The sequence below is a fragment of the Lytechinus pictus genome, chromosome 19, assembly GCF_037042905.1.
Source record: "Lytechinus pictus isolate F3 Inbred chromosome 19, Lp3.0, whole genome shotgun sequence".
Taxonomy (NCBI): domain Eukaryota; kingdom Metazoa; phylum Echinodermata; class Echinoidea; order Temnopleuroida; family Toxopneustidae; genus Lytechinus; species Lytechinus pictus.
Window position 1 is genome coordinate 14,740,724 of NC_087263.1, and position 26,840 is coordinate 14,767,563.

General features: G+C 36.9%; 1 protein-coding gene across 2 annotated transcripts in view; it reads left to right on the forward strand.

Moving 5' to 3' along the window:
- Nucleotides 1–26,249, forward strand: part of LOC129282804 (uncharacterized) — a 45,348-nt gene extending 19,099 nt beyond the window's left edge. For both annotated transcript variants that reach the window (XM_064113913.1, XM_064113914.1), the window contains exons 9-28: nucleotides 666–809; nucleotides 1,314–1,529; nucleotides 2,303–2,542; nucleotides 3,299–3,556; nucleotides 6,108–6,306; nucleotides 7,270–7,427; nucleotides 8,201–8,433; nucleotides 8,964–9,170; nucleotides 10,037–10,157; nucleotides 11,182–11,265; nucleotides 12,585–12,742; nucleotides 13,130–13,312; nucleotides 13,811–13,928; nucleotides 14,972–15,217; nucleotides 16,189–16,333; nucleotides 17,170–17,352; nucleotides 17,906–18,066; nucleotides 18,632–18,850; nucleotides 19,758–19,969; nucleotides 23,445–26,249. In XM_064113913.1, the coding sequence (XP_063969983.1) occupies nucleotides 666–809; nucleotides 1,314–1,529; nucleotides 2,303–2,542; nucleotides 3,299–3,556; nucleotides 6,108–6,306; nucleotides 7,270–7,427; nucleotides 8,201–8,433; nucleotides 8,964–9,170; nucleotides 10,037–10,157; nucleotides 11,182–11,265; nucleotides 12,585–12,742; nucleotides 13,130–13,312; nucleotides 13,811–13,928; nucleotides 14,972–15,217; nucleotides 16,189–16,333; nucleotides 17,170–17,352; nucleotides 17,906–18,066; nucleotides 18,632–18,850; nucleotides 19,758–19,969; nucleotides 23,445–23,498 (3,539 nt within the window). In that variant the 3' untranslated portion in view covers nucleotides 23,499–26,249. The remainder of the gene's footprint in view (nucleotides 1–665; nucleotides 810–1,313; nucleotides 1,530–2,302; nucleotides 2,543–3,298; nucleotides 3,557–6,107; nucleotides 6,307–7,269; nucleotides 7,428–8,200; nucleotides 8,434–8,963; nucleotides 9,171–10,036; nucleotides 10,158–11,181; nucleotides 11,266–12,584; nucleotides 12,743–13,129; nucleotides 13,313–13,810; nucleotides 13,929–14,971; nucleotides 15,218–16,188; nucleotides 16,334–17,169; nucleotides 17,353–17,905; nucleotides 18,067–18,631; nucleotides 18,851–19,757; nucleotides 19,970–23,444) is intronic.
- The last annotated feature ends 591 nt before the right edge of the window (nucleotides 26,250–26,840 follow it).

A 26,840-nucleotide genomic window follows, 5' to 3' on the forward strand; every position in this document is an offset into this window, starting at 1 on the left:
CATGCCGACTTGTAAAGTTATTAAGACGAAATTAAACCAATTTTCCAAGGAAAAATATCCCTCACCATTTTCGTCGAGTTTCAGTTATTTCCATAGGCTTTAAGGTGATTTCTTAATGAAATGTCAGGAGGTTTTCCCTTCCTATAGATTTACCATGTTGACTTACTAACTTTTAAAGTCAACATGGCGACATAGGTCATCTGGCAAAGTCGACTTCTGAAAAACGTCATCATTGAGATTTGCGAGGTATTTTATGACATCATGCCCACTTATGGTGCTGGTAATGCAGGTAATAGAGGCGTTTTGGCTCGGTGAGTAAGTCTTCCGACTTTGAACCACAAGGTCCGGGGTTCGAATCCCACCGCAGCACTAGTATCCTTTGACAAGGCGTTTATCTACATTTGACACTCTATATCCAGGTGTAGTAAATGGATACCAGGTAGGAAGGAATTCCTTGAATGATCGAGCGCCCGATAAGAGTAGCCGTGCTGAGACCGGGATAATAGTATGTAGAAACATTAATTTAGCGCTAGCGCTATACTAGATAAATATTGCATATCATTATACACTGTGTGATGCTTGGTAAAGCCTTATACTCTTAAAGCTTTAAGAAATAGACCTACTATTTCTATAATCATATATGTTTTTGGATGATGTACTTACAGCAATCACAGTTGATAACGTTTCTGAGGATGTTTTTCTTCTCGGCTCGACGCCAAACTATGTACTAAGATTCACTGCTGCGGATGAATTGGATTTCACCCAGGCCAAAGAATTTGATCTCGATCCTTATCTTGTCTTTCTGTACGGTAAGTCAGCTTCATTACAGTCCGTTTTACTACTACTTCTACTACTACTACTACTACTACTACTACTACTACTACTACTACTGCTACTATACTACTATACTTACTACAACCACTTCTACTACTACTACCATTACTACTACTTCTACTTACTACTACTACTACTACTACTACTACTGATGATGAGGATGATGATGAGGATGATGATGAAGACGATGATGATGATGATGATAATAATAATAAATATGGTTAAAAAAAATTAGGATAATAATATCTTAGACATCATCATAACCATCATCATCTTGGTCGCTGTATCATAAATGGAGAGGTTATCCACATTGGTTGGGGCATACATGAAATAAAGTATTTACAAATACAAATAAAGCATGTAATTCATGTCAAGTTTGGAAATAAACCTTTATTACAATATAAGATATATAAAACATATTATTAAATTAAAAACAAGCAATGGACACTACCTTAACTTAATCTTGAATTTTTTTTCAGGTGATGAAGATATGGCACCTGCAATGGGATTCTTTGAAGGTGACACGACTTTGACCTTTGACCTTGAAGCCCCATCTGAATCTGTCCAGGTCATGGTTGCTCCATCGTTCAATGGGATTGACCTACTGCCTACCACCGGGTCCGGATACTACGCCATAACTTTTTACGATCCCCCTCCTCAGCTTGACATGGCTACACTTTCTTTCAAACCAACAGGTAAACTGAGGATGATGATGGTAACGATGGTGGTGATGACGATGATGGTGGTGGTGGCGATGGTGATGATGATGGTGACGATGGTGGTGATGACGATGATGGTGCTGATTGTGGTGATAATGGTGATGATGATGGTGATGGTGGGGTGGTGGTGATGATGATCCTGATAATAATGATCATGGCTGATCATGGTGATGATGGTGACGGTAGTGGTAGTGAAGATGATGATGGTAATGATGATGATGATTTATGATGACAGTGAAAACGATGATGATGGAAATGAGGAAGATTTTGGGGATGATAGTTTATGCTGATGATGCTCTGGAAATAATTTTGTTGATGATGATAAAGAAGATGATAACGAGGAGGAGGAAGATGATGATAATGATTATGACGACGATGATGATGACGATGATAACGATAACGGTAATGTTAATGGTGATGATATTTATGGATATAATCACAATGATTCTGATGATTATGATGATTAATATGATTACGATGATTACAATAAAGACGTTCATGGTGGTTTTAAGTAGATGTATCGGTTGTGGTGGTGGAAGTAGAAATTTAATTTGGAAATGAAGATTATGTAGATGATCATAATAACTTGAACCTAAACCTTGTCTTAACCATTCTATTTCTTGGGGAAAAGGAGCACCCTCCCCGACACTCCCAGCCCTTCTGCGAACGAAAATGGCGCAAGTCGTTGAAGGCCCAAACCATGTCTCTATATCCACATAATTGACCATGTCTCTTTTGTCTTTTCGAAGGAAACGTCCTCATTCTCGAGTTTCCCACGGAAGTCTCAATCAAAGACAACATCCTACCCGACTGCGATGCCATCTTCGTAGCGACGATCGAAGCTGAAGAAGGCGGCGAAAATGGCGCGATGCCCACTGACATGGCTGAGAGCAGAAACCTTCTAGGAGAGGGAAGCCGATGCTACCTGACCAGGAACCATGAGATGCTGGAGATCATGCTTGGTCAAGGAGACAATCTCATCGAACCAGGTGCACCATTATTTTAAATACTCTTCTATATGATAGTGGTGCTGGTGGCGGTGGTGGTGTTGATGATGAGGATTATGATAATGACGATGATGATGATGATGATAGTGGTGGTGATGGTGATGATGGTGATACTGCTGATAATGAGGAGGGAAAATAAACTGATAAGAAATGTGATAATGATGGTGATGATATAGGAAGTAATTGTGGTTATGGTATTTCTACTTTAAAAAAACACACACAATTCCTGCAGCAGAGAATACCTGTATTCTTACTGCACCGTGTAATGTTACATGCATTTGTGTAAAATTACAGAAAATTGGTATTTGGTGTATGTAACCTTACAAATTTATTGTAATAAACTTTTCCCCCTTTTTTTTAGAACAGACCTGTTCTGTAACATTGTAAAAAAATGTAAGAAATCTATCCTGTTATAACAGTTTTACATAATGATTTGGTTATTTTTTTTATTTAAAATCTGTTTTAAAATTTTTCTTCTGTAAAATTTTCTGTTTCTTCTAACAGTGTGGTGGTGGTGGTGTTTAATGAAATAAATTTGACGGAGCTCAGCTATTAGACTCGTAAATAAAGTAAATAATTAGGGTCCCAAATCATGAAACCAAAGATTAAACATTTTCTGGTAATAAATTTTACGCTTTTATTTCATGCTCGATTTCATTAGGAAAGGGATAGGTGTCAGGAAAATGTAATAGTGACATGCAGTGTTACTACTTTTGACAATATCTTTCGCTGATCCAGGTGAGACTCTCACCGTACGTGAGGGCGTCATATACGGCATCGGCGAGTACCCGAGCGCAGCGGAGGAGACCGACATCACCGTATCAGAGGGGATTTCTACTCTAGTGGGCGTGGTTCTTCGTGGTGCCAGTACGGTCAGTAGCTGCGGGAATGTCTGTATATCTGCCCGGGAAACCATTGGCGGTGCTAGCCGGAGCTTCACGTACATGTGGACGGTTAGTCCAGCAGATAGTGATAATCTAACCGAGGCCGTAAATGGTAATTAGTCCTTGTTTTAGACAAAAGGGGGCTCCCACACCCGAACATGTTAGCCAGCGCATGCCAACATACGTAGGCTGTAGCAGTGTTCATTAAAATGATTTCTTAAATTCATTTAGCTAGCCACACAAGCAATTATTCTATAAAGAACTTGGATTCTTGATAGTGTGTGTTGCTATTTTCAATGATTTTTTATGATATCAAGATTAGACTAGTTAATATTGAAACAAAATGGAATTAAAGGAGAAAACGGTTTGCCATACTACAGTACGTCGGCATACTTATGCTGGCTAAAATATCAAGGTGTGACAACTGAACATCATTGAGAAATGTGATAACAATGATTTCATACTATTGCCACTCTGATTATTCCGGTTGGTCTGATAACACAGTGATACCTGGAATGAGTTTTCATTTAAAAGAGGGGTTAATAATAGACCAGTTCGTAGTTACTTCATGGACAATTTTTGTCAAATGACCTTTAATTTCTTTCATTATGATAGACAAATTTCAAAGCAAGATATTACATAAGCATGCCCCACATAGCTGGATGACGAAATTGAATAGTCCAGGTGACTAAAATAGCACTCAAATGAACACTCTAAGGTATTTGTTGCATTTCTACTTTGAATGCGTGCTGTACAATGTACTTGTCAAACTGTGAAATACCAGTCGTTCGTGGACGCAGTGTGGTTTATTGTGGATGTAAATGAAGAACACAATTCAAAAGAATATATGAATAATCAAGACATCAAAGTTGGTGCTTATCTCATTAGATTTTAAATCACCATGTCACTATAGTACCAATGACCTTCCTCTGATCATGCGCAGAGTGGAACTACGAACTGGCTTATAACAGGCGTACAGATGGGGGTGGGGGGCTTAAGGAGCACCGTCCCACCCATATGTTCCATGACCAAGGGGGAAATGGGAGAAGAACAATGTAAATGAAGAGCAAAAGAGCGAAATAGGGAGAACTTGAATAGTTCAGCCGTCGTCATTTAAATCGAGTGAGACCGTTTACTTAAAAATAATTATAAATAGCAAGTCTTGAAATGTATCTGTTGGGGAAACTATGAATAATATAGAGAATAATTTTGCCTTTAATGTTGTTTGAATGGAGACACTAAACTGTTTTCAGAGGAAACGTACTTGCTTTGCTCCTTGGTAACATGCTTATTGCGGTATGAATATCCTGAGTAGCGTATGAGTGTGTTATCCTTCAAGTGGGTCTATATTACAAGCCTATACCGTTTAACTGTTCAGAACTGTTCAGTGCGCATTCAAGACAACACCTCAGATTCAACACCACTGCGGTGGGGCGTGCCTCAAGGATCGGTAATCGGTCCGATTCTCTTTATCTGCTACACTACGCCAGTTCAGGACATCATTCAGGCACATGGTTTCTCTACAATGATTTACGCTGACGACACACAACTTATCGTCTCCTTAAAGTCTTCGGAAAGGGAGAATGTTGCAGGTAGACTGGAAATCTGTCTCCAGGAAGTACGGAACTGGATGGTGAGCAATCATCTGAAACTTAATGACAGCAAAATGGAGTTGCTTCATGTTTCATCACCTTTCAGACGAGTTCAGGAGGCTCTCCCTTTGATCAATGATTGGCCAGGTTCTGCCATCCCCTTTAGTATGTGATCTGGGTGTAATTTTTTATAAGAATGTGAACATGCACCGACACGTAAATATTGTTTGTCGCAAGGCCTCATTTGCTCTGAGACGTATTGGAATGATTCGGTCATACCTTAGTAAGAATGTGACTGAGATCCTCATTCATGCTTTTGTGTCTTCCCTTCTTGATAACTGTAACAGTCTCTTGTACGGAACGCCGGACAAAGATATAGCAAAGCTCCAAATAATCCAGAATTCAGCCGCAAGACTTGTCTCCAGATCCAAGAAACACAACCACATCACCCCAATCCTCAAAGAACTTCACTGGCTCTTTATCAAATCACGAATTCGCTTCAAAGTCCTTCTAATAACATTTAATGCTGTCCATGGTCTTGCCCCTCAATATATTTCTGAACTTGTTTCTCCATACACCCCCTCTAGGAAACTTAGATCATCAACTCGACTACTCCTTCAAGTACCCAGACTAAGAAGTAAGACGCATGGCGAAAGGTCCTTCTCCTACAGTGCCCCAACCCTTTGGAATTCCCTCCCCAGTACTCTCCGATCACAAAATAATCCTGGACTTTTCAAATCACAACTTAAAATATTTCTCTTTAAATGAAGCATTCAAATAGACCTTTCCCAATACTTATGTCATACATGTATGTAACTGATCAATGTTGATGTTGTTAAGTGTTATTCTAAGTAATTCCTTATGTTGTATAATTTTTATTTCTGTAAAGTGCATTGAGAGTCCTTTCAGGTCTAAAATGCGCTATATAAGAACTGCATTATTATTATTATTATTATGTTGGATTGTGGGTTGGGAACCTGGCCAGATTTGAGTAGCCGAGGACCTAAGTTGGTACTGTACAAGACTGCTGCTGGTTCGTACGTGCTTTAAATTTCCCTCATTTACATCCAGGCATAACTACTTCTGAGCTGGACATTGACAGCCATCTACTGGCCGAGGATGTGGTCTATACTTTCACTGCCTTCGCCACCAATTTCTTGGGTGGAACTGGTGTCGGGACTCTTGATGTGGTCCGTACTCCCGAAATGGTCCCGGACATAACGATCGTACCAAGTGCCATTACACCAAGGAGGGTCATGCTGTCAGAAAGGTTATTAATAATATTTCACATTTTAGCTCTATCAAGATGATGATAACGACAATGATGATGGTGATGATTGGGGTGGGGGAATGATAATGGTTATAATGATGAGGGTGCTGATGACGACAGTGATTATTGATAATTAGGGTCTTTTCGCTTTTTCTACGCGGAAACTCTCTACAACGCATCGATTGCTTTTAAAATGGTATTAAAATCACAACGAGGCTTTTGTCGAAAGTTGGGAGGCAGGGACAGCAGATCATCCGAAGATTTGCTGCGGAAGAACAATTGCAAATATGTCGTTGTCCAGAGTCAAGAGATTCCGATGCTGTCCCGGTCCATCAACTTTCGACAAAAGCCTCAGTCTCAGCTTTCCATTGTGATTTTACTTGCATTTTCCAAGGAATTGGTGCGTTGCAGAGTTTCCTCCTAGGAAATGCGAAAGGTCCAGAATAATGATGAAGAGGGACGTGGTGAAAGTGATGATGGTGGTGATGGTGGTGATGGTAGTGGCGGCAGCGATTGTAATGATGATGGTGATGATGCTAATAGCGATGAGGATGATAGTGATGATGATGATGGTACTGATAAGGGTGTTATATCGATAATGATAGTGATGGTGACCATGATAATGATAATGATGGTGATCATAATAATGTTGATGATGACGATGATAACGCGGACAGTGGTAGGGCCTAATGATGATGTTGATGGTGACAATGGTAACGATCGTTTTAATGATATGGTTGATGATAATCCTGGTGGTGGTGGTGGTGATGGTGACAACGATAGCGATAATGGTGATGATGTCACTGACACTGATTATGGCCCAATGATGATAGTGATGACATTGAAGTTGATGATGATGATGATAATGGTAATAATTTCCGAATTTTACGTGGTCATTATGTATACCGACACCGAAGTAATGCGCCTCTCAATTTACCCTTCCTTATCACATTATCACTATAGCTTCTATCTTCACGCCCAAGTCACATTTTACTCCGACTGCGAGGGAGCCGAACCGACAGAAACAGATTATACGTGGTCAACGGATCATAATGACGTCATATTAGATGAGACAACAAAAAACTCCCGGTCCCTCTACGTACCAGCTTTCTCTCTTCCAGGTAAGAGAAAGATAGAGAGACAGAGTGAGACAGACAAAGACAGAAAGAGAGAGAGAGACATGGGGTATAGAGAGGGGGGGGGGGGGAGGGGGTAGAGAACGGAGGGATAAAGAAAGCATGGAGATTCTTACCAGTGCTTTCAGACTTACCAAGACTTACCGTTCTTACCAATCGGTCAAGATGAAATTCTAGACCCTTAATATGTTGTCATATTTATTTGAATTATAGATATTAGGAAATTATATTAGTTTATCATCTAGTCTACTGGATATCACTTTATACTACAAAATGGCTACCACGGCGTTATAGAAGGAGGTATCTATAAAACATGACATGTCTCATAGGTACCTTTAGAATCTTTGATCGTAGGAACCAAGAAGAACTTCAATATAACTTTTTGCCCGAGTATAGTATTTCGTTAATTTGATATGAAAAATTGTGGAAAAAATCCTCAATTATATATTTTTACTTTGAATCTGTGATTGAAAATCATATACATATACCTATATTATTTGACATAGGCATGGCTGCTGAGATTCCCTCACCATATCCCCCCCCCCTATCCTTCCCTCACTCTAAGAGTTGTTGTTAAAAAAGTAGCATATCGTTTTAAAAGTTATTTAATTTGTGAATATAGTAAACTGCAGTTTCTTAGTTCGCATATTGAGCCTGTATATTTTAAATACAATCTTGTTTTATACAGTGCTTTTGGTTCGTGACTGCAAGTGTTAATACTCTGAACAATAAAATGGTTTCCTTTAATTTCATCACAGCTGACACTTCCATCACCTTCACTGTGGCAATTCAAGGCGCAAATGGCACTGCCGGTCCGAATAGTGACGTCACAATTACAACGCATTCGTCCGATCCCGTGGCGGTGATCGTCGGTGGTCGGGAGAGGAATATCGGTATCGGCAGTGGGCTGGTGGTGCTGGACGGCTCCGCATCACGTGACCCAGATCGCAGTGGTAACGATCATTTAGAGTTCACATGGAGATGTGTTCAGGTACAAACAAATCTCAACATTTCAAAAGAGGGACCGCGAAAAGAATTTGAAAATGAATTCCCAGACGCTTACCTCGTTTAAGAAGTGTCTAAAAACTAATCTATTCAATTTTTTTGTACAGTTTCTATACGAGGATCATAATTGTGTGGTTTTAAGTTTTAAAACCCCAATATGTGTTTCCGAACGTTCTTTCTTTTTTTCAAATGCGTTTGTATCTTATGTAAAGGGCAATGGATCTATATAAATAAAATATATTGTTATTATCATTACTATCAATATTACTATAACTACTACTACTACTTCTACTGCTAATGTTATTATCATTTATTGTTATTACTATTATTGTTATAATTATTATTACTACTACTACTACTACTTTCATTATCATAATTTCTATTATTCACCTTTTTATTACTATTATCATTATTACAATAAATTAGTATTGTCATTACTATTATTATTATTATTATTAGTAGTAGTAGTAGTATAAATGGCGTGCTCTCAACACATTATATTTTCTTACATCCCAGATTCCAGAGAACATCCTCTGTGTATCAAACGAGGACGGGTCGTTCTTTCCTGCTCCCGAGCAGGTAGAATCACCTTCTATCTCGTTCAATGCATCTCATATGGCCGCTGGGAAGACATATGAGTTCACGCTCATGGTCTCCACCATGTACAAGGAGAGTCCTGGGACCAGTGTCTTTGTGTATGCTATGCCAGGCAACCCTCCTCAGGTTAGTAATATATCATGAGTTGTATGGATGGGACTACACCTTTATCGTTACGAGCGCTGAATACTATATAACCCTTGATTGATTGACTGATTTGTTGGTTGATTGGTTGATTAATTAGGTCGATTGATCTATTGATTGGTTGATTAGTTGATTGACTGATTGGTTGGTTGATTGATTGGTTGATTGATTGGTTGATTGATTGATTGGTTAATTGATTGATTGATTAGTCGATTGATTGATTGGTTGGTTGGTTGGTTGGTTGCTTGGTTGGTTAATTGATTGATTGATTAGTTGATCACAAAATTAAAAAAAATAGAATCGAAGTCAAATAAAATTGAAAAAGTGTAAGCATAATTGTATATACCATTTACAGTGCACACTTTAACTCTCATTATCGCTATGTATCATAGGCCTTATAACCGCTGCATATGCCAATTCCGTTTAGATCATTTTATACGATAATCCTTATGGAACCTATATGTCATCGTTGTAATCATTAAATAGTATATATCAATAATAATTGCTATATACCATTATCGTTATAATCGTTATTATACCATATTCCTTATCACTTTATACAATTATCGTTATATACAATGATCATTATCATACATACGTTATCTTTATAATATCATAAAAATTATACAAGCTACATACTATAATCGTAGTAATCAAATCCTTATTACACTAGTTGCTAAATAACATTGTCATTATCATCGGAGTATATTCTGTAAAACTTATATAATACTAATGATAATAATAACAATAATAATAATAATGATATAATAAATATAATAATAATAATGATGAAAATAATTGATAATGATAAAATAATAATTATCATAATAACATACCCTTTGTTCTAGGTCCTGGTATCTAGACCTGGGGATGGTCCTGTCCTTGCAACCAAACCTCTAGCCTTGACGGCCCACGTTATCCACACTGGACCTGTAGATATCACATGGAGCATCATCGGTGAAATTGTCGGTACGCAAACGATCGATCAAATATATATTCAAGTTTGAATAATAATAATACTAATAATGGTATTTATAAATCGAAATCTCAAACAAGCAGTTATAACTTACATTATTTACGGAATACGATATAAACTATAAAATGATACATAAGATGATTACGATGACAGTAATTCTGAATTGTTACAATGTTTAAACAATAAGTGGCGTATTAAAAAATCAAATTACTTTACTTGAATATTAGATATCAAAATATGAAATTGTATATTTATGAATCACACACACTTATATCATGCTCACTGTGTATTATGTATTACTGATGAAGATTTATGTTTATGATTTTCGCTTATAAACAACATGATATAGGAAAGTTTAATGCACTGCACATAGTCTTAGATATAAGTGTATTACACCGTGTACTATTTGGTATGAAAGTGCTTTGCTCTGTATACTATAAGCGAGTACGCCAGGAACTATTAAATTTGGGATGATATTAGCGTTTTCAAGTCAAATTCTAAAGCCTCATTGGCTAAATATGGACCTGAATACGTTTTGGTAGATAAATACATATATTCAATTACATTTTAAATTATTCTTGCCTCCTGTCTTTGGAACAAACTCCCTCCATCTCTCCGAAACCTCTCTGCTCTTGACACCTTCAAAAACATCTTATAACACACCTAGATAATCATTAACCTTAACTTGTCTAATGCCATTAACAGCGCTTTGTATCCTCTGGAAAAGGTGCTATATAAATCCAATATTTTTTTTTTATTTTTTTTTTAATTATAATCTTATTGTGGCGAATTTGGAGTACTGGGGGCCGTTGAAAAAAATAGCTGCGTTTAAACGCAAGTAAAAAAAAAAAACAAGCGCAAATCCCCAATCCTCTTTTGATTGGTTGAAATTCAAGTTGCGTTTGATTTTTAGAATTAGGTTTGATTGCACCTCTTTCTGCAATGGGCCCCAGGTTCCCGAATCGTTGTTAAAATCAATCTTTGGAGTGTTGTCTTGTATCTTTCGTCACTTCTTAGCAATGGATGACACGGACTTCACAGAGAATGCAAACAACAGAGTTCTTGATGGGTCAACCTGGTCTGTGGTCCACATCGAGTCAGGTATTGAGCTTTCATTAATTCATTTATACATGTATATTCATTTAAAATTTCACACGAACACACACTCTAAAAAGTGAAGAGCTTATTTACCACTTACAGAGCTTTTATAGTGACTGCACTTTGGAGTGCTGATTTCCTAGTTAAAATTTTAATTACTAAATCAGCACTCCGAGGTGCAGTCATTATACCAGCTCCTTATGTGCTGAATTAAAACTCTTCATTTTTAGACTACACGGATACAGACACCTAAACGCCCAGAACAGCACATACAATCTTTTTTGTATGTATTTATATAATCATTTACATTATCATATAAACAGACTGGAAAAACACGCACACCCCCCACACACCCTCACATTCTTTAGGCTATTCGTTCATACATTCATTTAAAATCTAATCAAAACACCCAGATACACACCCACAAACACGACTTAGACAGCCTTTGGTCCATTTATTTATGTATTCATTTAAAATTTCTAACAAACACACACATAACACACACAAACATACCCCACACACAGTATTTTGTCTTTTCATAACACACATGTACAAACACCCTTACACTCCCCCCCCCCCCACACACACACACTGTCTATGGTCCAGTTAGTTTATTCAAAATTCACGTTACAATTTGCATAAACACATGCACACCCCCCCCACACACACATCTTTCACCCACTCACTCTTTCACCGGGCAAAGCACATTTAGTGCAAGATGTAGCCATCTTCATTCTTCTTCCGGGTCGTCCTGTCAAGGGTCAGCTTTATACTTACTACTGACATAATGTAATACTAGTATCATCCTGCCATTTATTACGTAAATCAGTACTTCAACAATGAAATTTGGGCTTAGGAAAATTCAAAATATTGGAAGAATGACCAACTTAGAATCGAACTCTTTTTTTTTACAGTTCGCATTGCTTATAATATAAATTAAACCCTCCTTGATCACAAGGAATAATACGCACTGAAATTCATTGAAACATTGGGTTCAGGAAAATTTAAAATATAAGAAGAATGACAAACTGAGAAACGAATTCTTTTTTTTAACAGTTCGCATTGCTTATAATATAAATCAAACCCTCCTTCATCACAAGGAATAATATGCACTGAAATTCATTGAAAACTACGTAACATGCCACTATCCAAGTAAATACGAAACCAAGATATGGAATTTATTTTCTATTCTGACATTTGTTATCCTGATTCATTTTTTTTTACAAAACAAAAATCAATAACCTGAATAACATGAATTTGCTTTCAATTGTAATATACTGTATTATTATACTTTTGTTATTACGATATCTGAACATTTTAAGATGTTCTGCGACCAGGAGAAAAGTATGTCATTGTAGTCACGGCAACTGATGAACTTGATCAGAGCGCTTCTAGCCAGATGGAACTGGTTGTAGCCAGTGGTGTCTCGTCTTGCCAACTCCATCTTGAAACGGGATATAATTACACAGAGCTTGAGGAGGTAATACTATTTTGGAAAAAGTCTTAATTGAAGATGTTAATTAACTGTAATGATTGTTATATATTTATGATCTTTGTTTAATCTGGACGGCATTTTCAGCAATATACTGGTTTTAGGCGCGTATCCAGCATCAGATCCTACTAAGCATTTCATGTGCTAAACTGTCTGGAGGCAATAGTGACTCTATTACGCGTGTCAATGCATGGGTCCATACATTTCTTTGTCATAGTTGATGCTGGATTCGCCGTTGGTTTTTATAAGAACATATTTCATTTTAGTTATAACATATAAGAATCCATTAAAGTATGGAATACGTAAAAGGCAAAATGAAAGATTAAAACTGTGAATTGGATATCAACGGAAATTCTATACGTTCCTTTTTTCTAGATCTCATTTACAGTTGACCATTGTGTGGCTGATGATGGTGCCTATCCTCTGTCCTATCAACTGCTAGCTGCTGATGAAGATGGCAATGAAAGGTCATTGACCCCTGCAGGAGTTCTGCCCGTCATAGACATAGTGGGGCCACCAGCGCATGGGCAGCACACCAGCACAACGTTCGTCGCCAATGTAAGAATGATTGGTAATTGATCTAAGTTCTGAACCACATGTCCTAACATCAAACCTGATATCCCCCTTTTTTTTTGGGGGGGGGGGTAACTTCAAAGTTTGTGTAAAAAACAGTCTTTCATTAACTCTTTTCATTTGGGAATCAAATATATAGATCTATATGGAGAGCTTTCCTCTCGGTTGCGTCACGTCTTTGGATTTCTCTCCCATTGCAATTACGGAATTGTAAGAAACTGTCAACATTGAGACCTTCAAATCTGGACTAAAGACTTATAATTTTGGGGGCTAGAGCCTTTGATATTTTCAGAGATATATAGAGGGCACTATACACAATACGCTGCTCACATCAGCAGCAGCAAGCAATATATTACAATTTAATGACACCATACTCTTTGAAAATTGCAATTCTTAATGGGATTTCAAGTTGTTAGAAGGTAATGAATTCTTCAAAATCTGATCATTTAATGACTATTATCTTTCCATATTACCCGTTTACAGGTGTGTAACTCGCACGGTAGCTGTACCTGTTTTAGTCTGGATGTATCTGTCGAGATGAAAACAGATCTAGATTCAGAGTCTGTGAAGGATATCATAGTTTCCCAAGAAACCTTTAAAGGTATTACGGTCTTTATTTGGCCTATCTTTATGCTGAGGATTTTTTAACCTGATTGCTACGAAAGCATGAAAGCTTGCAATCAAGCAACCAAAGGACCGACGGATTAAGGTCCTATCTGAGGAACCTGGTAACGAGGATTATTGCCTTACCAAAGGCACTAGCGCATCTAGTGGGAATCAAACCCGGGTCACCAGAATCCGAAACCCCCGCTCTACCGACTGAGCTATCGCGCCTTTAAGAACAGTATGAAGCGGGACAAGGTCTAGCGACGGGTCTATGACAATAAGTACCATTTGATCATGTCCTTCACGTTAGATATCTTCTTGTGGTATTAGAGAACCAACGTTGTTTCATTAGGATAATGTCATGAAAACCAAGAACAGGAATGCTGTCCCACATGCGCACAAGGGGGTGTTAATCAATTTGATATTGGGGATATTGTTCTCAGACCCGCTATCAAGGAAGTCCCGCATAGTCCTTATTAAAAAACACAGCACTCTACAAGGGTCGTGTGTGACTCCATCCGTATAAATAATTGGAAAACTATAAAAACCTTAACATAGTAAAACACAAGAGAAATGTTTTATGATTTTTATATAATTAATACTTGAGTTGAAATTCTTAACTTACGCAACCCCTCTTTTTGTTATTTGTATTCAAAAATTCGCAGCATCGTAATGACATGACTTTTATGAAGCTGATTAGGTATTTAATATAGCTCCAAAAGCTTCCAATTCACCAAACTCCAAATTTCAGATTTAAAAACTTATACCTCATAAGGGAAAATTTACTTATTTTAAGCAGGGGGATTCACAGAACTATAAATAAATGTCAAAAGTGTCCGTCGTTTAATAAAAAAAATATGATTTGTAAAAAAATAATCCCACTCATGTTATATTAAGTCAATATATTTTCCCTGTTATCGATTTATATTTTCCCACCATGTCATATGCAATTAAACAATTAACAATTTAATTTCTACACCTTCACATCCTCACATTGGTGTAGCATTAAAATTATATAAACCCCTATTAATGTTTTAGGTAATTACCTGAAGGCCTTCACCAATCTCAACGCATTGATTTACGTCGAAGACCGACTAGATTCGGACATGTCGCAAGGAAATCGGCGTCGTCGTCGAGCTACCGATACCAGTCCTCGTGCTACTGATCAATTGATGCTACTTCATAATGCTATAACAACAACAGTTCTTGATAAGTCAATGGCTAGCACCCTGATTGATGCTTGTGAAGCCATCCCCGTCCATCAGTTATCGCCAGATGATACAGGTATGTGGGGGTGGTTTCTCGAAACTGACTGGGTCTGGGTGAAGGTATGTAGGGGTGTGCGTGAGCGTAGGCTATAATAATGATGTGCGTATGTGTGTGTGTTTTAGCCTAGTAGGTGCGTGAACGTGCATTGTGTATGAGGGTGGGTGTATATGTGTGTGCGTGTTAGCCTAGTGAATGCGTATATAGTGAGGGTGTCTTCGTGTGTGCGCGCGAGTGGGTGTGTGTGCATGTGTGCGTATCGTTAGCATCGGAATACTTGTTCACAATGCGTGATTGTTGGCTAGAATGTGTGCGTGTGTGTTTAACGGAAAGTAGGTTCTCGAAACTGACTGGGTCTGGGTGAAGGTATGTAGGGGTGTGCGTGAGCGTAGGCTATAATAATGATGTGCGTATGTGTGTGTGTTTTAGCCTAGTAGGTGCGTGAACGTGCATTGTGTATGAGGGTGGGTGTATATGTGTGTGCGTGTTAGCCTAGTGAATGCGTATATATAGTGAGGGTGTCTTCGTGTGTGCGCGCGAGTGGGTGTGTGTGCATGTGTGCATATCGTTAGAATCGGAATACTTGTTCACAATGCGTGATTGTTGGCTAGAATGTGCGCGTGTGTGTTTAACGGAAAGTAGGTTAAATATTTGTGTGGGTATTTTACGGGAAAATCATGTGATAATTATATGAAATTATTATGAAGGTATCACAGGCCTAATTCATTTCCCATTTACATCAGATCTTGATTAATTTTTCAGCATTATGCTAGTTTGATTTTTCTCTATTTATCCAAATCCACATTTTTCTGGGGTGGACTTGACCTTTAAAGATAATAATTTCACCTAATATGTGTTTCGTATTAGTCAAATTTTTCAATCTTTTTACGCCCGTGAAATGTATTACTCGGGTGACATTTTTAGTACGCCCTGTATGCTACTAATAATTTTTATTAACTTTTGCTGTCTTATTTCGTGTTTTATTCTAGAAAATTTCTTGTGGAAGCTACAAGCTTTGGTTTCGGTATTTGGTTGCGATGATGAGATCCCTCCATACAGCGCATCAGTCGTGTTGTCAATTGTCAAGCAGATTATGTCTATGACGGATAAAGAAGAAACAATCAAGAAGTGCAGGTATAACATGCTTGTTTCAATCACCAGCTAGGTGATCTCGTCGAGTCGTGCAGTCGCGTAACCAGACCTTTCACACAGATTGACGTTATTTGTGAAACCTTGGGGTCCACCATTTCGAAAGAAAATCTCTTTGATTTTATAAAAATGTCGCTCAAACATCCTACACTTAAAAATAAAATATTTGACAAAATGCACCAAGGGTTGCGTCCTGAACGCTTAGAGCCGTATATTCACGGTTTAAGGGAATATTGCGTGAAATTTTTAGTGAATATTATGCAAATATCTTTCACCTGAATACCCAATGGTTCAAGCCAAGTCCAGATGAAGAAGAGAGGTTTCGTGGATATGTAACATCACCAATATCCACTTCCAAATAATTCCCGAGCAATAAGACCCTCTCTTTATGGCAACCATTACTATTACAGATATGTATGTACGGTATGGTGTCCCAACAGTCTCAATATAGTCTAAATGCAGTCGAAATAGTTTTTTTGTGATATACATGGAGGCCCATATTCCAAATTGTAATATGCAACCATATGAACATTGTATGGTCCTTTGAACTTCGCTTTGCTTTAAGATTTGTCCCTTTTTTTCATTCCATGAAGAGATTATCAAGACAAGCACAATTGTCTTAAGCGCAACAATACCTGAAAATGAAGTAGTAAAGGCTAAAAAAAGTGAGAATAAAACTGTCAGTCATAGCGACCTGCAAAGATTTGCTTTCCCTAAATAACAGTGAAGGGACTGCAAAATAAATAACAGGAAAGGCACTGCAAAATAAATAACAGGAAAGGCACTGCAAAATTTACATATCATTTGCTTCTAATTTATAGGAAATTAACGATGAGTTTGACCAAAGCGAACTTTGGAGGACTTACCTTTGGAGGTGCCCCTGCAGAAACATCTTCATCCGCAGTTATGTCTACCGTCTACTATGATATCCCACAGGGACAATTCTCGACAAAGACGGGAGAGGGCGCTTTCTACGTTGATTTTGGAAGCGACATAGCTGACATGTAAGAGGTTGATTTTTTTAGGTATTTCTTTATTGAACATAAAGTTCAAAACGTTTCACAAATCAGTTTTGTAAACGAATAAAGTTCCATCTAGTGAACAGAATTGTAATCATTTTCCCTTATCTTTAGAAGTTCTGACGAAGCTTGCAACCGAACATTTACAAAACAGCAGGTAAATTGTCATGCTTGTTGATAAACGAGGGTTTGGGTTTTCTCATTTGAAAAAAAGTAATTGCTGCGTTTCATTCTATCATTTCTTTCTTTCTGATATCAGGCAGTTACTAAAGGAACTGTACTTCTCAAAAGTTCTCAGCCAATCAAAATCAAATAAAATTGTCGGATTAGGCAATTAATTGGTCGGCGAACAAATATTGATGAAATGCTTCCCTAATGTAACCATCGATAGAGTATATAAGACAAGAAGTAAGAAGGTAGAGCAACCATTGACAAAATGGTAAATGTTCAATGTATCACGACCCATTTAGGTACATCCCATTGTTGTAAGAAATATTTACGTTTTTATTGACACTGTTTGGTCTTTTTATCATTATAGGTACGGAGGCTACTGGAACTGTTGGAGAGGATTATGCACTGGGGTTAATATTCAATTTGATCACTATTCTCAAAACATCGATCCTTATTCCTCAGAAGATGATGACAGTGATAACAGGGCCTCCGCCATCTTGAAAATTGCCCTCTATGACCCATCGAGTTGTAAGTCACAACTCTTCGAAGACAAAGACTAAACACCTCTATGAAGTCAATTATCTAAACATTTATTTTCTTCCATTCTATATCATTCATTTTCAACATCAATTCGTACAAATTTAGTTGTCATAAAGCATATAAATATGGAGAAATATTTTTTATTGCAGAAGGTCCTTATAATCAAAATCGTGTGTTGGGATACGCCTATAGACAAATATGCAAAAGAAAATGCGAAGTAAAACGGAATGAAGATCTTTAACGTCATTAAAAGAAAATTTGGAGTTGTTCGTTTCAGATATTTTGAAAAAGAAAGAACTTTTGGTGAACTTTTTGACCGATTCTGTTCCCAAGCGTAAGATCGTTACTCCTTGCGTAAATTAAAAAAAATAAAAGGATATAGATGAACAGGGGACATTGTCTATTTTGGTTCTAAATGTATTATATGTGTCGCTCTAGCGTTCTGGTCATTCAAGTGATTTTACTCCGATAAATGCATGTCGAAAAGCTTCAATATGCCCGTTTTTAAGGCAATTTTACGATAAAGATGTTCACCTCATATGTACCCCTGTAGGTGAAGAACTTATGGTAGACTCCTTGAGTGAGCCGATACATATCAACATGTCGGTGACAGGAGTCAAGAGAAACCACCGATTGAAATGCCATATCTGGGACGAGGATGTGGAAGAATGGACCGATGAGGGCGTAGAGACGGAGAAGCTTGATCACGTGAAGGTTGAGTGTATGGTCCCACGTACCGGCACCTGTGTTGTCCTCGCTATACCTCGTGGAGGTGGGTACTTTGTTATTATTTTTCTGTTAACACAAGCTGATATTGGTAACATTTAATGCTTACAGCATTTCCACATTTCATTTTACCCATTTTTTCAATGAAGTGTAAAATAGCATTGTTGATTGAAAAACCTCGGTCATACGTGCCGTGGCCGGGGCTCGAACTTCGGACATTTGTGCGTCTCATGAATAGATCTTAGACCACTCGGTCACGGCACAACCGCAGGTAGAGGTGGGTATTGTGATTGAAAGCGTTTAGGTAACTTGGTATGACCAGTATGAAGAAAATAGATGTATGCCTATAATAGATGATATCCTGTGATTGTCCGAGTCAAAATGATCATCATTTGCTTCCATTGGTGTGAAATATATGAAGAATAATGGTCGCATCCAGAGTTTACCAAAAACGGCCAACTTTTACTGAAAAAAATACCATCACTCATTAGGATCATTTTTCTGAGATGTAAGCCTAAGACAAACAAAATATTGCTCACGGTGATAATTTCCCCTGTTTAAAAAAAAAGAAAAACAAAAAGGGGTGAATCCCCCCCCCCCTCCGATGTACGCCTTAATTGGCCTTTAAATCCCGAACTGTCAGACAGTTATGTTATTAAATGCAGTCACATTTGAATCTTAGTGATTAATCCTCTCAATTCGAAGCCTTGTCATTTTGTCTGAACACTGAAATGCCACAAATATAAGATTATTATTCATTCTCTTATTTGCGAGATGAAAATTTTGAATACATTATTATGCATACATTTTAAATGTAGTTTTTGTAGATCCCAAGGTGGTCCAGCAAACATGGCAAAGATTTTTCAATCTCATTCACCTATTCTAACATTTAATATATTTTATCTCTAAAAAAATGAACCAATAAAATTGTCCTTAAACATGTCTAATGACAGGGGCCAGCACCGTCGTGATCATCCTCGTGAGCATCATCGGGGTCTTGCTCGCCCTAACCCTCATCGTCGCCCTCGTCATCTTCATCATGAAGAAGAGGAAGAAGGCCAAAGGAGAGGGCAATGTCGCCACCAACGACAGAAGTTCGGCAGTGGCAACGGCCATGACGTCAGATGGTAAACAAATGGACGGTTCCCAGGAGGCTTCAACAGAGGTAAGTTAATTAATCAATAGGGCTTATCGTCAAAACATGAGAGCCAACAGGCTTTGAATTTTCAATTAATGAGAACATGATAAAAAGATGGCAAAAAGAAAAGAAGAATGGCGAGTGAAAATTAATAGTAATGATTATCAAAATAAATATAATAATAATAATGAAAACTAGATTTTAATTCGTCATGCGGACGAATTAGGCGGTTTGTCCTTATTCTCGCCATCATGATCACCATTACCATGTTCCAGCAGATCAATATGATCTTCATGATGACAACGGAATGTTCATTATGGATGGAATACTTGTGAAAGACGGGAGATGATAAAGCACTGTGAAAATGGTCTCTTTGATTATGACAATACATGTGATATGAAAAAAGTAATTATAGTCTGTTTTATCTTGCTAAATTTTAACTTTTATACCTTTTAATTATCATAAAGGATCATGTACGAGGTGGTAAAAAAGAAAAAAAAATCATCTTGTTTACCCCAGGACTCGAACCTGCGCCCCCGAGAACGCAAGTCAAGTGCGTTATCCATTGAGCCACGACATTCCCCATAGAGATTACACGTAAGCAAATTTGAGAATTGCAAATCCAATTTTGCAAGCGAAAAACGGGCATGATCCCGGCATCTGATCAAAAAATGGAGGGCACACTCCCGAAAGCTTAGAATCTCAGCTACAACATGTTAAAAGCTCAGAGACAACTGACAAGAAAAAGTGGAGATATAGCTCACGAAATAGAGGAATGTAGAATCTAGTTTTGAGAAAAAGTCATGTCCCATAGAGATTACACGCAAAATGAGGAAAAATGACATGCCTCTTTTGATCGCTATTTTACGCCATGATGCGTTTTTCAAAATGAAAATTCATGTTAATTGAGGAGAATGAGTACATTCTAAACTACCACATATCGAAAATTGGGCGAAAATTGACCAATATTCACGGAGTTAAAGCCTAATTTGCATAATTATTATGACGTCATAACAAGGAAAATTGATATTTTAACTTCCGACGCCATTATGATGACGTCATGATCAAATTGAGGGACAATGGTGACATGAAATCAAATCTACAACTCATACTCTATCGATATATGAAAAAAAAATGGGGGTCAACGCACTATTTAAAGAGCTACAGTGAATTTTTAATAGGCATGTTTTGCAAACTTTTGCAAATGTGCTGCAAACTTTAACGGGTGTTAATTTCGTTATTAATGGTCGTAGAAGGTTGATGAAGGTATTAAATTGCTCAGAATTATATTATCAATGCAATGATATAAAAAGAACGGCGTTTCTGCGTTGCGTTGAAGGCGTTACGCGCGGAAACGCGCTCGCATACGTGTGCGTGCGCAAATTTTTGAAATGCTTAAAATGACCTGAAACGTACTCTACTTTGGTCAAAAAGTGATTTTGAGCAATTTGAAATTTTGACGAGCGCGTACGCGCGCGTCGTGACCACCAGGTGACCTTTGATGACATGAACTGTTGACCATTGACCTGAAGTTAATGTGATGTAAATATTGTTAATTTTTGATAATTGATAATGGAGATATGATTGATAATGTGATTTTACAAAATGGCGTCTAGATGACGTCATCATGACCTGATGACTATGAAAATGTTATTGTCACGTCTTATGACAATGACCTTTAACTGTGCCAAAATTGAAAGAAATTGACAAAACCGATCTGGAGTTATCCTTGGAACCAAAAATTGGCGGAAATAAAATAAATAATGATAATAATAATAATAATAAAGAAGAAAGAAAATTCTGACAAAACTAATAGGTGATCTGTCGTTGACAGACCACCTAATAATAATAATAGAAATTTATGTGAACTTTGTGTTGCCCCCCCCCCTGTCGACGTAGACTGACGCTGCCATGGATGCAGCTCAATATCGACCTTGTAAATGAAGCGACTTCCTACTTTATATTACTCCTTGTATTTTTTATGTTTTTTGTATAACAATGGAAACTGTAAATGAGATTATAATGTATCTTCTCAGTTTACTCGGATATAAGGAAGCGCTCAGATAAAATGAATATTACAAAAATACAAGGGGAATAGGTCTTTATATTTCGGCTTTTGACAACTGAATTTATTTTTTTAATTACAAATCCTGAAGATAGTAGGCACAAGGCAATATTACTTCCCGTTTGCAAGAGATATATGTACAAAATATGTGTACATATTCGAAGATAGTATCTTTTGCCGACAACTGATATCATTTTTGTCTCGCCCGAACCACCCGGAGGGGGGGGGGGGGCACATCCATTGACCAGTGGATATCATGCGCGTCCAAAACACTAAAATACTGAAAAAGGGTATATGTTTTGCCTAGAAATTTAAGCTACGTTTTCAATTACGGTCCAATTTGCGAGGGTATAAAAAGACAATGCTTTATAAAGGATGTACTCTTTGCGCCAGCACTACGTTTTAAATTTTTGTCCTCACACGGCACTACTCTTTTGTGTCCCCCCCCCTTATTTTTTTTCTAACTTTACATGCAAACTGTACTAGAGATTAATGTGAATTCAACCAACTTGTGTCTCTTCTCAATATACACGATATAAGGAAGCGCTCAGATATATAAAACGAATATCACAAAAATACAATGGGAATTCGGGCTTTACTTCCCGTTTGCAATATATAAAAACATGCTATACAAAAATACAATTAATGTGCAAATATTTGAAATCAATGACCCGAATTCACAAAGGTGGTCTTGAAATCCATCGGTTCAACCCGGGTTCAACCGATGGTTTATATTAACATCTTTTTTAATCGGACCAATAAGTTCTTTTGACAACTCATATTCTTTTCGTGTAACAAAATCTAAACAACTTCCAATTACATCGTCGCTTTGAGTAAATAGCAGTTTTCAGTACCCGATATGGATTTGCCTTTGCTTATTTTAAGGTTTTTTATTGCATGATCACTTATACATAATAAAAAAAATTGTGCATACCCTTCGCAAATGGGACTTACGTTTGTGTTTATATCATTTTCAATAACTGTTTACATCATTTTCAATAACTGATTAATGTTGATGTTGTTTAGGTGTTATTCTAAGTAATTCCTTATGCTGTATAATTTTATTTCTGTAAAGTGCATTGAGAGTCCTTTCAGATCTGAAATGCGCTATATAAGAACTGCATTATTATTATTATTATCATCATTATTATTATTATTATTGTTGTTATCATTATTATTATTATTATTACCATCTTCATTATTATTATTATTATTATGATTTTCACTCATCGCCCATTGTTACTGTTAGCATTTTTGTGCCCCTCCTTGTGTTTCATTTATCACAACAATAATGTATGTCTATTATCTTCAAATATGATTTGGTATTTTATTTGCGTTTATCTCATTATTTTCACATCACTAGTTGTATTATTATTGTTTATCATATTTTTTTTCTTTGCATGGTTTTCTTTCATTTTCATTTCCTGCCCCTTCTAGTATGCGTATGATTTCAACATGCAGAACATGGCCGCGTCAAAGGTCAATTGCTAAAGAGTGATTTCATCTTTGAGGATACGCTTCTTCATCTGTGAATCAACATTGCTTTTATTTATTCATTAAAGCAGAATGAAACTCTTGGAGCAAGTTAGCTTTTGTGAAAGCAGAAAAATCAAAGAATAAGATCAACAAAAGTTTGAGTAAAATAGGACTAGCAAAAGAAGAGTTATGAGCATTTGAATGTCGAGATCACTAATGCTATGGAGATCCTCCCATTGGCAATGCGACCAAGATCTATGATGTCACAGATGAACAACTTTCCCCATTTGGACACTGAAAATATACCCCAAAACATCTCTTTTTGCTCATTCTAATCATATGACAAACGATTCATCAATGATATATTGTTGTGAAACCTCTGTACTTGTCCTCTCATAAAGAGAACACCTCACCTTGTGATAGACTCTATAAAAGTGAGAATATAAGTGAAATAAGTACTAAAGTAATGAGGGAGTTGTACGTGTGTGACATCACAGATCTTGGTCGCATTGCCAATCGGAGGATCTACATGGCATTAATGATCTCAATATTCAAATGCTCATAACTTTCTTATTATTCATTCAATCTTCCTCAAACTTTCAACAATATGTTTGTTTGATTTTTCTCTTTGATATGGATTCAGCTGGTTTTAAGGGTTTCATTCTCCTTTAATATCACAGTATTCTATATTTCATTATCTTAATGAATATTGAGGGAGGGAGGGAATGATTCCCTGCATCAATAGTTATGGATAATAGAGTATTGACGATATTGTACATAGTGTGATTATAACAATCATTAAATATTTCAAATTATGAAATGCGCATCTGAAAAGAAAACTAGATAGAATGCGTACTCTAAATGCTATATATTATTTATATCAAAATATTTCTTAGTTTTAGTCATTTCTTTACATCGGAAAAGTGCAATATATGTAAAGTAATTATATAAATATGGTCCATGCATTAACGTAATCTGTCATTATGCGTAGTGTGTGAACGGAAACTCAAATTTAGTTTATTTCAAATATGTAGTCGGCGACAGGAATGTGTAAATATTACGTACTGTAGGCCGACACCTCTCATCATTACAATTGCTTTTAATATAATGCGATTTTCCCATTAGGCCCAAATCGCGCATGATTAAGTAATTTAATGTAATTATGTAGAAAGGTTTGCCGGAACACTCGATTGTGAATCTTGTCCTGCCATTATGTACTTAAAATGATGTAGAGCAATGGACTTTAAAAGAGTATGCATTTTTTTAATATTTTAAAAATATGTATATTTTAGTGCAGTCTTTATGTGCAATCGCCAATATATAAACGTAGGCGACGGGGCGTCGGGTTCTGTCTGTAGGGCGGTGGTCGCAACACTATTTGCCACTGCGTCCTATATGACTATCCCGAGGTCTCGCCGCCCCCTAACCTGTCTTTTCTTCTTTTTTTCATTGTGGGGAAATTGTTATATGTGTAATTTTTTGTTATATTGTTTATTTGTATTCATCATTTATAACATTGGTCCTGTACTTTGTCCTAAAAACAAGTAACCTGGACTTATTTTAATTGTACTTGTCATATCGAATAAACGTAATAGGAAAACACATTTTATTACTTAGACAATATTGCACAATCTAATGACAGATTACGTTTATAGCATTAAACATCTATAATGAATATTTTTAACGAAGTTGAATATTTATTTATTTTTAAATGCAATTCGGTGATGGGATTGTGTAAATAATATGCGTAAATATAACTGAAATATAAAAATAGATATCTATAACGACGCGCAATTCTAGCTTTAGTACGCGTTTACCAAACATCTGTCTACTTTTGCAGTGCCTTAAAAATATCTTAACATTTTCTTTTTCAAGACTCACTATCATTTTAAAGCTAACTTTGTGCAAATTTTTCATTTCATGTCTCGCAACCAATTGTAAACCATTAAAAATCGCTCATACCGTTTTGCCTTTCTTATCAAGAGTCTTCCAAAATTATGGTGATTCAGCCCTTTAATTCCTTATTCGTAGGTTTGGTCACATCCCCTGAGGTGAATTGTTACAACGTGAAGGATATGATATGAACATGAATTTCCTTGGATAAATCTTGCGATTTAAGAGGACAAAATTTCGGGTGCACGATCCAAAATAAGAAATGACTGGGCGTCATAATAAATGATCATGTGTTATTCAGGGAACGGTGGGAGAACTGTTTTTTCAGAACTGAAGTGGCAACCCCGGCAAACATGCGACGTTATTATTATTGTTTATTATTATTATTATAATTATATCCTATTTGATATTAAACCACTTCCCAGGCATGGGATGCCTATAGAACAATGTCAAGATACATTCTTCGTCTGTAACTTTCTGATATCAAATAATGCTTACTATGTGATATAATGTGAGTTTTCAAATGACTATCTGTTTTTAGAAAAAAAACGTCATCGTCACCAAAAGAGGAAGCTCGATCATTAATCCATTTTTTTTTCTGAATTCAAATGACAACAAAGATTAACGCTTGAAAAAAAATAATCGATGGCCATTAGAATATCAGACAATACTCCAGAATAGGTCTCTAATTTACATGACTGACCCTTTGCCAAAAAAATAGACGAGCGTTAAATCAATGAAATGTACCGACTTGTATAGGCATAAATTGGTTTAAGTTGCTACCATGGTAATGAATGGAACCGCGTATTGAGTGCAGAATTACTCGACCACTGGAAGCGATTTCCAAGGCCGACATCACATGAATTTTTTGTTTACCGAGGGGGGGGGGGGGGGGTGGAGGAGGGTGTTTCACAAAGATTTAAGTATGACTTAGAGTCACACTCAATTATCAAGATGCGTGCGGTATAAAAGGTACGACCGCATTGGTCAGACCATGCCAAGAGTACGCGTCGGCATTTAAGTGCAACTCTAAGTCATACTTAAATCTTTGTGAAACACCCTCCGGGTCCGTTTATTGCAGCCTTTATTACATTAATCATTGGATCATTGTACTAATTAATCATTAGATCATTATGATAACCATTAAATCATTGAAATTTTGCACTTATAGAATAACTACGAAAGTTCATGGTCATGGGAAAGTTATTAAGGGCAAACGATTTTTTTCTTAACAGCTTAATGGAAGTGTATTAATTAGTGTCATGTATTGGTTGCCGGGTTTATATTACATTAAACTAATTAAAGTGGGGATTAGATTATTATTTTCTTACATGTATTACTAACGTCTGTTCATTGTAATTTTGAGCGTCACTATGACACTCCCAAAGGGATGAGAAAAGGTATATGGGCCTCATATTTGTCAAACAGTTCATGTTTCTCTATTTTTTTTCAAGCATGGACCTA